Here is a 15597-nt window from a genome sequence, read left to right as displayed (position 1 = left end):
ATTTTATCCCCCAATAGGTGATTTTCGGGTCTGTGGAAGATTTTTCTCTAATGAAAATCTATTCTAAATTTGTGTCCAGCATACAAATACGTCTAGAACTTTGGACACAATATTGTTACAAAAGCACTTTTCAGAAACCACAAAGCTAACACAATCAATACGAGTTTTAAAACAACTCTCTATCTCTTCTAGATTACCAGCAATAAGAGGAATACTCACCACATGCTTGGCATTCGGCTATGGTATTTCTCAGAAAAGTTGTTTCTTTGACCTTGAGAATACAGAAAATAAATATTAGGAACAGATAGTTCCAGTTTGCCTCTGGCTGAGCGAAGAACCATTAGTACCAAGATGCCACTAAACCATGCAACACAGGTCATTGGTCTTTGATCCATAAAAGATAAGGATATGGATAATGGATGTACTTAGGTTCAGCCTTCATCAGCAGGACCTTTAAAGGTCCAAAGCTCCTTGTTTGACCAAAGGATTGTGCCACCAGCAATAAGTGAAACAAACACAATTTCAGTTCCATGCAACAGACCTACAACTAATAGTGGGCTAGGATGGCTACTCTACTTCCTCACCTAAATTTTCTAGATCTGAATAAGCAACCCCCATACATTCCCACATTCAACGATCCCCCCTTGCAAGCACAGGGTACCCGTACCTATATGGTAATTTCTTCCCAATCGTGTTATGCCTCCAAGCCAGTAACTCTGCATAGGAGTTTACTGCTTACCTGAAGTCTGCGCTGACTCTATCAAAGGGGCAAAATTGGGATATTTCACACCAAAACCCTATACAGTACCTGTTGTCTAAGAAGGTCTTTCACCTCTCCCAGTATTTGGTTCATCTGCATCATTTGACCCATCAGCTGCCTATTAAAATCACCTGCAGGGAAACAGCAATGAAAAAGAGTGCACAACATAACTCTTGTTCATTTGTCATGGTAATTTCTGAGATATAAGATAGAAACCCCATGAAGCGCCATGGAGGACAGACACTACTGTTATGCAAGCCCTGTAGAAATCATCAAAGCAAACACAATATTTATCTCAAATTTCATGAACTCAAGGTTTTTCTGGACTGAACTCCTCATACACCACATTAATGGGGAAAGCAGAAAGCTCTCCACAGAAAGAAAAACAGGATCCTGATTCTTCTACCATTACCAGTGTTAAGGCTCTCCTAGGCAACCAACACCAACAGCGCTATTGATTCCCCCCAGGCCCGAGACCAGCAGCCTTAAGTGAAACCTCACAATTTCAGAACTGGGTGTTTTTGGTAACGTATTTGGGGCAGGAGGGCATGGTGAGGCCATGAAGCATATGTGCATGCAATGGGAAGACACCCTGCATAAGTGCATTCTATGTCCTAGAATCAGAGTCATAGAATCCTCAATGTTCAAAAAGACCTTCAAGATTGTGCAATCTAACCATCCACCCAAAACTACCACTGTGACCCCTAAACCACTAAACTATCACCTTAGCACCAGATCCAGACACCACCTGAACACCTCCAGGTAATTCCACCACCACTCTGGGCAACCTTTTCCAATGCCTGACCACTCTAATAATGAAAAGATATTTATAATATCTAAGCTGAATCTCCCCTGTCTCAGTTTAAGGCCATTTTCTGTTGCCCTCCAACTGCAGGCATAGCAGAAGAGACTGGCACCTGCCTGGCTATACCCAGATTTCATGCAGAAAGCAACAAAGTCCCTCTGAGCCTCCTCTTCTTGAGACTGAACAAACCCAGCTCCCTCAGCTGTCCCTTATATGTTACATTTTCTGGTCCTTTCACCAGCCTTGTTGCCCTTCACTGGACACACTCCAGCACCTCAATCTAATTTTTAAAGTGGGGGCCCAAAACTGAACACAGGATTTGAGGTGCAGCCTCACCAATCTTGAGTATAGGGGGTTGATTACTTCTCTGGTTCTGCTGGCACAGCACAGTTGTAACCACAACTGATTCATACATATTTTTCAAAGTGAAGCTACCCAGCTTTCTGAGCAAGCTCACTGTGAAGCTCTGAGGATACATTAACAGTACCTGCTCTGACAAAACACTGCTTTTAGTAACTGCAACAGTCACTTGGCTTTTCTTCTCAAAGGCAGCTCATCACACACAGGTGTCATGGGTGTATTTGCTTCTGACAGGTGCAGACTTTGTATGGACTCACAAAACATCTACTCAACCCACTAACTGACACCAAAAGTCTCAATACCAAGTAACAAGTTAAAGACCTCCAAGAGAAGACCAAAAGTTACATCTGTAATGAGCCATAGGGAAGGATGAGAGCAAACCCAAGATCTTCACAAGAGATTTTAATCTCTTAAATTAAACGCTGGTTTTGAGCCAGTGACAGAGAAGAAGCAGTGAGTGTGTTTAGCACAGTAGCTTGTAGTTGCTTCTGTTTGCAGCTTACTTCTGAACTCGTACCTCTCAAGAAGAAATCTGTTTATTTCTCTAAGTCTGTATCTAAAAACAAACTTCACAAATATATGCTGTTTCACAATCTAGGCAGGCAGGATATTTTGATATTATTCCTGATAGCTTCAGGGAGGTTTATTCACATGTTATTTTTGTGAGTACTGAAAGCTTATATGAAAAATGCTTCTTTTAATGGTTACCTCATTGTTTTGTACTTCAAAGCATGTCTAACTGTTTCCAAACACTGTATTGGGAACCATCCAACTCCTCACATATAATGTTTTCTTCACTTCATATTTTCTCATCAAAACACTGAACAAGTTTAAAGAGTCAGGAATCACCTGTTCCAGAGCCTGCCTCTGTTCTAGTCCTAACCTTGCCATATTTTTATTTGGGTGACAACAGCAGGACATAATATCATGGGTATTTTAGAATCCCATAGTGGAACCTGGCCCACAGGCTGTCAAGCCAGATGCTGGGGTCTGTTCTTGTTTTATTTTTAAAACAAAGACTCATTTAGGCATTATTGATTGAAATCTGCAAAAAATTCCGAGGATTTCAGATGGTGTTTGTTGGATAGCACTTAAATCAAAAACAGATCTATTCTGTAGTTAAGTTTTGCAGACTACTGAACATTAAAGTGGACTAAGCAGGTTAAACTGCCACAAACTACATGTCCTGTGTGTAAATTTAGACAGCAGAGCAGAAACAGCTGAATACACCTGGTTTTGGTTTTTTGACTCTTCCATTAAAAGCAATTCCAACAGCAGGCCCCACTTGCAGCAGAATAACCCGTGTTTTGGGGTAAGTACTCAGACAGACTTTTAGGGAAGCTGTCAGTCCATAATACAGTGGATCCAGGAGAAAGCAGGGAAGCAAAAGGTACCAGACTGAAGCTATACATTTATCTGGCCCTTCATTGCAGCCTCTCTCACCCATACCCCTAATATCTAATGTCTAATAACTTCTCAGTTCAGCTACTCCATAGCCCTATATTCTTGAGTCATTAACAATACGCTTAACAGAATGGCTTTCACAGTAATAACTAAGTTCAGAGACTGCTCTGAAGTATTACTGATCAACAGGGAACTGAAGTCCTCATCTTTCTCTTGCCAGGACATTGCAGCATAGAATCAGAATTTTGGATGGAAAAAACCTTGGAAGATCATCTAGTCCTACCTCTTTGCCATGGCAGGAACAAGTTTCATTAGACCAGGATGCTCAACATTTCATCTAGCTGGCCTTCAACATTTCCTGATGAGGCATCCACACTTCTCTAGGCAACCTGTTCAAATACAGGCCCCTGGGTTTAGAGCAGGCAATCAGTTTCACTGCACAGCCAATTGGCCCAGGCATGCACAAACACTAGCTACAGTGAAACACCTCATAGCTATTGCTTCTACCTGTCTTGGAAACAACAGCTTTCTGGCTCAAGCAACACACTTCCTCCTGTCTGTGTCATTTAAACCCTGAATTGTCATTCAAAGAGAATGATACCCATATAATCATAGAATAGTCTGAGTTGGAAGGTACTCATAAGGATTATCAGGTCAAATCCTAGCCCTGCATGGGACAGTCCCAAGGATCACACCATAGGCATGAGAACATTGTCCAACTTCTTGAACTCTGGAAGATTGTGGTTTCTTGTCCAGAGAGCAAACCATGATTATAGTATAGATGATGGCTGACAAGAAAAACCATTTCTGAACAGCCTATAATCTTTCACCAAAGAAGCTGTACATACAAGTTGTATGTGGAATTAGGAAGGGTCAGGTTCCAAGAAAACATAAGGAAATATTTCTCAGATATCTGACAAATTTCTTGCCAGGAGACATTTTTGACCATGCATTCAAAACTGACAGGACAGATTAACAGACAAAACATATATTGAGTACAAACCACAAAGATATCACCTCTGAGTCAAGAGATCTGAATATCATGAACTGGAGAACAGTGAAACATTCAGAGAAAGCCACACTAAGTCTCCATTCCATTATGCTCTTGCCCGTGGGTCTATATTGACATACTGTCTCTAACAGCAGAGTTCTATTAGTTAAAAGACCTTTTGGTCTGGTGCAACATAACTGGTTTATTTTATACTTTCTCAGGTTCAGGTACACTCCATAAGCTAGACAACCACCAAAAATCCCTTGTGACCAGAATGATCTTGTGATGATGATCACATGCAGCGTACTAATCCCATCTACCAAACCCAGTGCAACTGGCACTCTATTTTCTTACCCAAACACAAAAATCCAAATTTACATCGTCAGCCTGTGTCTGATCATCATAACCTCATCCCACTGCTTAGGTGTCTTAGCCTCACAGACTGCACGTGGAGGGAATGCTGCTGCCAAAGCAATGAGCAACAAGGCTCACAGTCAAAGCCATGTACAGTTATTCAGGTCCAAGGCACTGCAAAAGATTTTCCAGTTAATATGAAAGCACACATTTTTACCAAGATATTAGATCTCATCCCCCTATACAGCAGAGTATTTGTATTCCAGTTTTTCCTGGCAGCAGGCAAAATTGTCATTATCTGATATATTATTGCCATAGAGGGCATCATGAAGCATACACAAAGTTCAAGGCAGACAAGTTAAAACTGCTGTTGGAACACCCACCTTTTCTTTTGGTGGATTTGACTATGTAGACTTCTAATGTATTTATGTGAGTAGTTTATTATTATTAATAATAATAATAATAATTCCACTTGGAAGTTAAAAGCAATTAACTTTGAGAGTCTAAGCCAGGTGGAGACAGCCACAGAGAGAGTATCTGTTTGTATATTACCATTTGTATTATTGATAGCGAGCAAAAAGTTACAAATGAGAAAGCTGCAAGTTTGTAATTTGGAAACTCACAGAGCTGCCAGTTTTTGCAGAAGCAAACACTGAATTACCTTTCTGTTCCATGTTCAAATGCCTGTTGATTTAGTGAAAAAGAGAGACCTTTGAGGATAAAATTAATTTGTATTTAAGTGTATATATGTTAAGAAGAAATGAAATAGAAGTATTTGGAACTAAGGATTTATATGGCTAAGGATTTATATTTTGTTAACCACTGCACACCACTGATGCCTACATTCATGTGACATACCCAGGATACTCTCATAAAATTTCTGTATCTTGTCTCTGTGCTTACCAAAACTAGCAATGCTGAAAGGCTGGGTTTGGCAGGGGAGACAGGAAAGGGTACAAGAGAGAGAACATATCATGGATCCTACTTCAAACCTTCAACTGAGTTTCCTTCGTATATGGTTGTCATATTAACATATCACATACACAGTGTGAACCCATTCTTCTCCCTCACACCCACAGCAGAAAGGCAGATGGACGGGGACTAGAATGACTACAGATGGGACAGTCTAGCACAGGTTTTCTGTGTCCAGATGTCGGGAAGCACCCTTACTTAACATAGGGGATTGCATTAAGCCCCTGAGCCCATGCAGGGATACCAGTAGCCTCAGCTCCTTCCCTTTCTCCCTCTTCTGACCTCAGTCTCCACAATGCTCAGCACAGGCAGAAATGGAATTGTTTTTAAATCAATGTCCCCTTCAGTAGGTGACAACAGCCTTGGCTAAACTGGCAGGACTAGTGGCTGCCCTGTGATGGCTTTTCCCACATAGACATGTGGGCTCTATGGCCATGGCACAAACATTTTCTTCAGTCTCCTGAGAGCTTCTTCACACCTTGCTTTTCCCCTCTGGGTGACAGTCCAGTGCTCAACAAGAGATAAATACTGTCAGTGTGGATAAGTACATGGGTAGGTCTTGCTACTCCATTCATCTGCCTTTCATACAGCCTGTAGCAATGTACCCCATTTAGCACCACTTTCCATCTGCAATTGTTTGCAATTTGAATACTTAAAATATTAAGCTGACACAAGCAGATCATCATCACAAAAATTTGCCTTCCAAATTAGGCTAAGAAACCTCTTTGAATCACTACAGACTTGCCTTTCACTGAAACAACAGTTCATTGCTTTACCAGCAACAGTTTTCTCTCCAAACGGAGTTATTTGTAAAATATTTACAAGAAATTGTCATCGCCATAGTTTCATCAAATAATTGTTATTACTTGACTATAGGCTTCTTCACATTTTCAATATTCATCACGTTAGCTTCCCTACTAATCATTAGGAATAATTTTAACTCCCAGTTGCAGGCCTTACCAGTGTACTGAGGTATGGGCTCAATTTGTTGAAGAAAACAATCCTGCAGGTTTCCCACTTCAGCAAGGGTTCCTCCAGTTACCAACTTTAGCTCATCTAGTGTATCCTGGGCTCACAAAAAAAAATAGAGCTCACATTTCTGGTACAACAATGCAAAAAATATGAAATATCAATATCAGACAAAGTAAATTAATTTTTTTAAGAGAGGGAGTCCATTTCCTACACATACAGGAGTTCTACACCATCCCCTTCAGGACCATTTGAACTGTATAAAATCTCTAATCTTTGCTGTACTTTTATTTTAAGCCTTTTTTTTTTTCTTTTTTTCTTGTACCAATTCATATGATCTCACATACTAGGAAGTTCACATATTTCTGTGGCATATGATTTTTTTAAGTGCATCCAAAGCAGTCTTTTTCCTCTGCTCCTCTCAAACAGGTACATATATACATGTCAGGAATATGGGCACCTTAGTCATTCTCCATAAAAAACAGGCTCACCTTCAAGCTTGTAATGAAACAAAGTAAGTGGGCAACCTTGGGGGGCAGAGAATGCCTTTCCACCTTCTAATAAGTATTTATGATTAATGATGATGGAAGATGCTGTGGATGACACTGTTTATCTCAGACTGCTGATAGGGAGATGACAGGAATCTTTATCAAGTCCTGGTTGGCAGACAGAACTTCTGCAGTCAAACAGATGAGGGTTTCATTCTGGCACCACTTGAGTGCCACCCTTACTTTCATCTTTTTTAGTCTCTTAGCATATCATGAAGAGGAAAGTGGCATAGACAGACAAACATTGCTCATACAGAACAGCTGAAAGAAACCAGTGAAAAGCTGCCCTTAACTGTATTAGCTAAGACTTTACAGAAAGTCCACTCCCCAAAAAACAACTAGATTGAAGTAAAGGAGGCAGTAGTTTTTCTGGATTTTATTAAAAAAACCTAAAAATTGTGTTTAAAACAAATGGTATCATTATTATAGGGTTCATGTGAGCTAAGATTTCACCTGCTCCATAGGGAGCTTCTATTTACATTTATTTCAGTAGTATGTAATACTTAATATTGAAGTATTACTGTACAGAAATTGGCTGCTGTGAGGACTGAGGTTTGAACTCAGTGATCCAGAGGTTCACTGGTGATCCCTCTAAGTCCTCAGCCTGTTCCCAGTTCCCATGCTCACCTGTGGCTTCTCCTGCAGAGTTCGCAACTCAGCTGCCACCACCTTCTGAGACAGTGCTGAAAATGGTTTTGGCAAGTCCTCAATGGCACCTACTTGCAGGCAGTCCAGATACAACTCTATCGTACTCAATCCCTGCTGCAGGCCATTCAGCCACAAGATGACAGCATGGGGTTTCCCATCAGCCAGCTGGATGTTGCTAAAGATCACGGAATTCAGCCTTCCATCACTCTTCAGATAGCGCAACACCGCTAGGACAAAATACACAGAAGGACTGTCAGAGGGTAGCAGATAACCCAAGGCTGATCAAGGAGCATCCTGTGGAAATCTGCAATTGCTCTGGTATTTTTCCACATGTCCACTTTTGTAAATGCATCCCATATGCAGACACAATGGTAATAATAAATGGGACATTGACTCTCAAAGCAGCACTAGCAGGATGCTTGTGTGACTCTCTGTCTGTAAAGCTCTGCTGCCTGTGCTGAGTTTTCCTCTGCTTTGTCCAGGCCTCTCTGAATGGCTTAACCAAAGTCACTTTACAGGCCATAATGTACTAAAAGGCAAGTGGTAAAGTTACAGGGTGTAGCAGGCAGCCTGCAGTCAGCACTTCAGTACATGCATATCTGATAGACCCAGAAATATTCTGTTGCAGAAGCATGCAACTAGAAAATAAATTTCAGTCATGCATACCACATAGGGTGTAGCTGTCCAAGAATATATTCTAATGCATAATTAAAAACCAAAGGAAGCATATTTCCAAACCAATAACCTGCACTTCTCTGTAACAAACACTCAGTAAAATCAAAGTATAATGCAGAAAGGCATAGTCCACTCCTAGAGATGAGTAAACCTTCTCTCAGCTCTTTTTAAAAGCATTAGTGACCAACCTACCTGATAAAAATTCTCATTTCATTAAGTAAAATGCACCATAAAAAATAATGCAACCATAGACAAATACTCTTACAATAAATATCTTCTGAGTAATACTGAAAAAAGTCTCTTTCCTAAGGAAATTGGATAAGTAAGCTAGAATCTGTGAGCCAGACCTCTAAGAGCAGCTAGCTAGTTCTCTCCACAAAATCTCTCCCTGGCCTGTCCAACTGCATATCTGCAGAAGCAACAAGCTGAATGCATCTGGATAGTGTATAATTACCCTGTGATATCAGACAGACCTCGTTTCAAAGATCCCACTGATCACCAGCTGACAGTCTCTTATTTCTTGATTTTAACAGTTATGCGTATGAGGAATCAAGCTGCACCAACACCAGGCATCTAAATATTTATGTGCCAGCTCTTGCTAAAGTCTGAAATTCACAGATGGCTGCTACAGTTGCATCAAGTGAGAGCTCACAAATGGTCTGACACTAAGTCAACCAAAAATTGTGGATATAGTGGACACAAAAGCTCTTAGTAGCTTTGGGCCTAATAACAGCTACATACTGAAACCATCCAATTTCTATGCATTTAACAGACTACCTTCCCATCTATCCATGACTAATAAAATTGCTTAGATGCTATGGTACTTGTTTTGTTGGTGACCTCCCAACTTACTGCACACAAGCTCCCTAAAATTTTTCTAATTCCTCAGTCTAATGATTAAACCCCCCCCCCCCCCCCCCCAGATTTATACCAGCATAAATTGGGCAGAGTATGTCTCAGTCTTTGAAGTCTACACTAGTGCTGGAGCCTCAGCAGCTGTGATCAATATCAGGAATGTTTTCACTACTGTCTATGTCAAAACACTGCCAGAGCTGAGATTTCCACAAAGGTGCATGAGGTCACCAGTAACTCACTAAAAGGTAGCATTTCTTGGCAAACTCAAAGATACAGCAAGACAGAGTACACTGCAGGCATTTCATTTATGTGAATATTATGCATACCTGGTCATATAAAAGTAAGGTCTTTGGATCTGGGCCCTGCATTCAAAGTGACCAAACACAACATTAACCCAGAGAAAAAAACAGGAGATGGAGGCAGGGCCCAGAACAGACCCTGCCAGAATAGTTCCAGGACAAGGAGCAATCAGGCTTCGAAGGAGGATCAAGTATTCTTTCCTCAGCTAAAGCCAAAAATTCGTCTGGTAAACCACAGGAGGCTTTTGAAGGGAGATTTTCTTGGATTACAGCCTCCACCTCTAAGATTTAACTCATCCAAGCCTCTGCAGTAGGTTTGATGCTTGAATATGAGTAGTATTCATTTACTCATGAGAGTAAACTGCTTAAGAAACAAACTTTCAATTAAAAATAGGAGCTGCTTCACAGAAATGTTTAACTGCAACATTTCTATGCACTAATTTCTGTTTGCTCCATAAAGGAATAATTTTAAAAGGATAAGAAATCCATGTCTCATGCCATCTGTCTCTGAAAGGCACAATTATTTGCTGTAAGTTTAGCTTCTAAGTCAGTAATTCAGACCTGTGCTTTTAATAAAATTTAGGTGTTATAAACATGTTACTATCAGTTATACCACAATAAAACCAGAATATGAGGCAACCATTGGGAACAAAACTCCTAAATGTAACATTGGAAAGTGTAACTAAGGCCTGATTTGAACTCCTTAGATCAGATTTGGGTGCATAACTAGAAATACCATGCAGAGAAAGTACTATTCATTCTTTCAAAATCACTGATATTAAGACCCTGCATTTTGCTGAGATGCCAACACTGGTCCACCACTTAAGTGATGATGCTCTATTTTGAGAGGATCATACACAGCTCACACACTCGGTACTTGCAGCTGACATGACAATCTCCTGGATGCAGTTTAACTTACTGTATGAAGTAGCCATATGGGATCCCTAACACTTCCAGAGAAATCACATGTGAAAACACTGCCTGCCACTTGCTCACTGCCATATGCCTTGAACATGGTGCTCTGAAGTAATAAGGAGGCAAATAGATCCAATGAACAGCCATGCTACAAAAAGCCTCCCTCTCTTTGGCCAGCCCTTTACATCAATCTGATGGTCAATCTTTTACATAGGTTACAGATGTCCCCCTCAACTCAACACTGGTTACCGCCAGGACAAGTTGCTTCATGCTGCCTTTACATACACCACTATTGAGTTTGTCCTGTCACAAAGAGGCTTCTCAAACACCAACCTACTGAAGACAACACCAAAAGAAACCATGTAACGTTCTGCCAGAAACACTTTAACAGACTTAAGAGACTGTCTGCAACCATCAGACATGCAGAAATTCTTGAAAATCAGAGTTTAATATGTTAAAACTTGGAGGTATATAGACACACCTGTGTGTATACATATGTATTCCTACACGTACATTTATACACATAATTGTGCCTGTGTGAGAGGGAGAGAAAGTATATGTAATCTATAATTTATTTAGCAATTAAGTAAGTCAGTATTAGGAATTCTATGACACTTCTGATGAGGCTGTGTTATCATGCATTACCAATTCCCAACACACACACAGCTCTTATTCTCTTACCTCGGAAGGATTTTGGCAGACCTGATAAAACTACCAATGTTTTATCTAACTCATTCCCCAAAAATATTTAATGAAAAAGTGTTCTTTTCTTCTTTTACAGCATATTGAATAATTTCCCTATGAATAAACAGAAATTTCCCAATAGAATTTCACAGTATATTTGATTCAGCTAATTACTCAGTAGCAAATTACTATAGCAATGGTGAAGTCAATGCAGTGACAATAATGTACATAAATCAACAGTCTTTACCTGAACCTTAAAATTGTAGTATATCCTAGATCTGGTTTACAGATCAGTGAAACTCCATTTCCAAAACTGCTGCAATTCCTACTCTGACTCCTGATTAACTAATTACACTAAATAAAGAACAGTTTATTTCACCCAATAGATCATGTAAGTGCCAGAAACAATTGTCTTGCATAGTCACATCTAACCTCAGGGTCAGCGGAACAAGAACCTGCCTTTCATATGCATGAGGCAGCATGTGCGTGTGTCCCTCGAATTCCTCAGTAATAAGAACCAGTGATTGTCCCTAGGGGGAGAAGAAAAATAAAAAAAAGACCAAACCAAATTGACTCCTTTCTCCACAGTCCATGTTCTTTTCCTCCTTTCTCAAGCATTCCTTGGAGTAAACGCTGAAGCTGAGTCAAGATACCAGCTAACTGTTAGGTCAGCTTCCCTTGGCCAGGAGAGAGAAGCATCAAGGAGATGAAGGAAAGAGATGAAGGAGTGAGAGGGGATTTGAAAAGTGATAACATGCAACAGGAATGACTCAAGCACAAAGGTTAATCACACAGTTGTCAACATTCATCTGTCACACACCAGTAACTATGGATCCAACACCAGTTCTACCATACACGTTCCAAATAACTCACCTTTACTCATCCTTCCCATTACCGTAAATTCAAAATACTTGCTGTTGTCAGCTGATGAATATAGGCCAAAAACAGTGGCTGTGCTCTTTGGCTGTAATTTGAATGTTGACAGCAAGTACACTTCATTCAGCATAGGATCCCCAAATGCTTGTTGCAAGAAGTTCAGTACCACTCGCTTGTTGGAATAAGGAAGAAGATCAAAAACTGGGGAGGGGGGAAAAAGGAAGATTTCAATAGCAAATTAAATATAATCATGACCAAAGAAGAATGTAATTTGAAGCCACATATTGGAGGCTGTGCACTTTTCCTACCCAAAACAACAACAACAACAACAAAAAAATCAATACGATGCTCATCTGTAAAGAACATGAAGTTCAAATCCCTGGCACTGGAGGGCATATCTTAAGCAATCTGGCCTAGTGAAACATGCCCCCACACACACAGTGAGTTTGGATAGATGGTGCCTGCCAGATACAGCTATTGGAATACCATGACTTTATCAAAATATCATTAATTTGTTGCAACTATTGATAGTTGCAACTGTTGATACTATTTTAGCATCTTTTATTTTTCAAAGCAATTATTGATAAATTACTAACATAGAAACATCTAGTCTCCAAATTGAGGTACTCAAATATTTTTAGGCAGATCTCAAAAGTTCTTCTTTTCTGAGGATTCACCTCAACTGAAATCTTTTCTACCTATTTCTGCTTTCATAAATTCAGATGTTTGTGTTCACATATTAATTAGATAAGGATTCAGCATCAAAATTTTCAGACAGATTTCCAGAATGCTTATCCTTTGATAGCATTTGTGGGGAACCAATTAAAATGCCAAAATGCCAGGTAAGCAATGCAATGTTCACAAACTTCTTCTCACTTCACTGACTTTTCAGAATACATATTATACAAATAAGACTCATCTTTCCCTTCTGGGACAGAAAACAAAGAAGAAACACAGGCAAAAAAAAAAAAAAAGACAAAAAACCCAAAACAAACCCCATGAACCCTGAAGGCATAGTGAAAGCTGTTTCAAATTTTTATTTTAGTTTTTCCACAATGCATCAGCAATGAGTCTATGATTTTACACATATGTATGTCTGCTATGTCTCTTATGGCACTGAAACAACAAACTGGGGTTTTCTTCAATGTTTCTAAATGCATGACATCTCCAAACTCAACAGGAGTTTCCATTAGGTTTCCTGATTGTCTCCTATTCCAACCCACTGCAATTAAAGCAGTATATATATTGTACCCTGGCAGTAAATTTTGAAACATTTTGATAAATTTTTATGCACAAGTGTTATTTAAATATAAGATAAAGAGGCACACTGAGCCATTGTATACCACTGACACTCCATAGGCCTACCATAGCTGAGCCATATTTTCCTCCCATACCAGAGCAATACTGTAGAGCTGTCACCAGAGAAGAGCTGTAACTCCAGGCAGACGGCAAAAGCACATGACAGCACATTGTACCTTAGCTTGATTCAAGCCCGTGGTTGTACTTATAAGTTCAGTTTCCCAGGCTGAAAAAACACTGGTGGACCTTTGCAGATGAGCCTTGTCTACACAGCACAACCCCAAAGCTGTTGTTGTCTATAGGGTGATGAGGTCATCCTACCATTCCAGTATTTCCATATGCTACACACAGAAAAAGACTGAAGAACACTCAAAGAATTACCACATGGGCAAACAGGCCTTCCCACAGATAAGTGGGAAACCCTGTTCCCTTATACTAGACTGCTGGTTGATGCTGCTCCCATCACTCATTCTGAATTATCCATTCATTTAGACAGCAATATTACTTCGAAAAAAAGAGAAAAAAATTAAGACCTTTTCCCCTTCATTTCATTAAGTCATTGAAATCCTTTCTGAAATCTAAACTTGTATAGGGTCTAAGGATCTCATGACTCTACAGAGCACTTTCAGGACACACTACAAAAAATATCAGGCCCTTGATTTGCATGCACTAGTAATACTGCTATCAAACAACTAAGAAATATACATGTAAGGGGGACCTGGACAAAAGACTTCTCTTTCATTCAGTTCAGATTTACAGCATCCCAGAACAACCACTGCTCCCACTGAAACCAGTGACATGGAAAGCAAAAGCAAAAGGCTGGGTACTTCATCATATTTAGTGCAGAGAGAGCAAAGCAACTGCCCATGTGAGAGATTAAAATGCAGCTCACTACTCTGTACAACAGCATTTTACAAGGAATAGCCATTCATAAAATACAGCTGTGTTTCCTCAGCTGGAGCAATGCAATAGAATACCAAAGACTTTGAGAGCATGAAATACAGCTATACATTTTGTCCAATTCTAGGCCTATTGGCTTAATTATATCAATTCCTGTGATACACATTAATCTGTGTTAGAGTCAATGTTAAAAGCATGACAAAAGAATGACTAAACTGTGAAAAATCTGTCTAACATTACAGAAAACATTTATTGAAATGTTTTTATTTTGCATATTTAAATTAATACTCAAATTGGTTTGGCAGTTGTGTTCCACAAAGCACAGTGCCTCAGTCAGATCCTTCAGCACCATGTTATCAAACTCTTTCCTGGGATATCTTCACTGACCAACACATGCATGCACTACATGATCAGATCTATCCTTAAGCACAACTTACACACATGCTAGCAAGCGCAGCTAGAAGAAGAATGAGGTGGTTATGAAAATCCATATTACACCCCTAGCAGAGCTGGCAGAGAAAGACAGCTCTGGCCATTATAGAGACAATTATTTGTTTGGGAGGAACAGGGAAAAAAAGACCCACAGCGATTTCACATTTCATTTTTTTAAGAACCTTGTCTCTTTGTTCCTCTCCCTGGAAAGACAGACTTGAAAGCAAATGTATAGAATAGGGCTGCCAAAGCTGAAAGGCACAAGCAGCTGGTTTTAATCCATGCAATGGATCGAAAATTCCGACATGCCTTCATGCCTTCAAGGTCGAGTGTGCATACCCACTGGGCTAAACTGACCCTGCTCTTGAGACAGACCAGGAATTCTCTCCTCCACCTTCCTTCCACGGTTTTTAGAATAAAGCTGTTCACCCTCCTAGCCAAATGATAGCAACAGATGAGCTACAGTGGTGATACAGTGGCGAACCATGCTTTGGAAATCTGCCCAAACCCATCGAGGCTAACTTTTCATATGAGAACTAGAAGACTGAGAGAAAGTCCTAGGATGAAGAGGCATGGAGGAGTGAAATTAGGAGAGCATGGAACTTAAAACACCCTTTCTTTCCTCTAACTCCAGTGCCCTATCACACCAGCTTTTTAAGACCTTCTAAGGCTGTTTTCTGGTGACAATCATAACTGTAGGTATAAACACCGTTCCACTACTGTTCAGCACTTTTCAAGGTAATTATTAATGGCTTAGACGCCTGGAGTGAAATCCTAACCTCTACCACAAAAATTTCCCACTAACCCCCAACAAGCTGAAAGCATCCCTCGTTGAGAGTGGAGTTTTTCGA

General features: G+C 40.0%; 1 protein-coding gene across 2 annotated transcripts in view; it reads right to left on the bottom strand.

The window, feature by feature from the left end:
• The window catches only part of THBS4 (thrombospondin 4), a 39311-nt gene that overhangs the window by 22947 nt on the left and 767 nt on the right, over window positions 1-15597 (bottom strand). Inside the window, exons 2-6 of one of the 2 annotated variants that reach the window (XM_062513995.1) lie at window positions 12113-12316; window positions 7791-8038; window positions 6607-6712; window positions 809-891; window positions 220-271 (exon numbers count right to left, since the gene is read on the bottom strand). In XM_062513995.1, the coding sequence (XP_062369979.1) occupies window positions 220-271; window positions 809-891; window positions 6607-6712; window positions 7791-8038; window positions 12113-12316 (693 nt within the window). Of the gene's footprint in view, window positions 1-219; window positions 272-808; window positions 892-6606; window positions 6713-7790; window positions 8039-12112; window positions 12317-15597 lie in introns of those variants that run through there. The other variant, XM_062513997.1, reaches the window with a different exon arrangement.

Source organism: Cinclus cinclus, chromosome Z (assembly GCF_963662255.1).
Source record: "Cinclus cinclus chromosome Z, bCinCin1.1, whole genome shotgun sequence".
Taxonomy (NCBI): Eukaryota; Metazoa; Chordata; class Aves; order Passeriformes; family Cinclidae; genus Cinclus; species Cinclus cinclus.
Note: the sequence above shows the minus strand (reverse complement) of the source record. Positions and strands in the feature narration are given on the sequence as shown.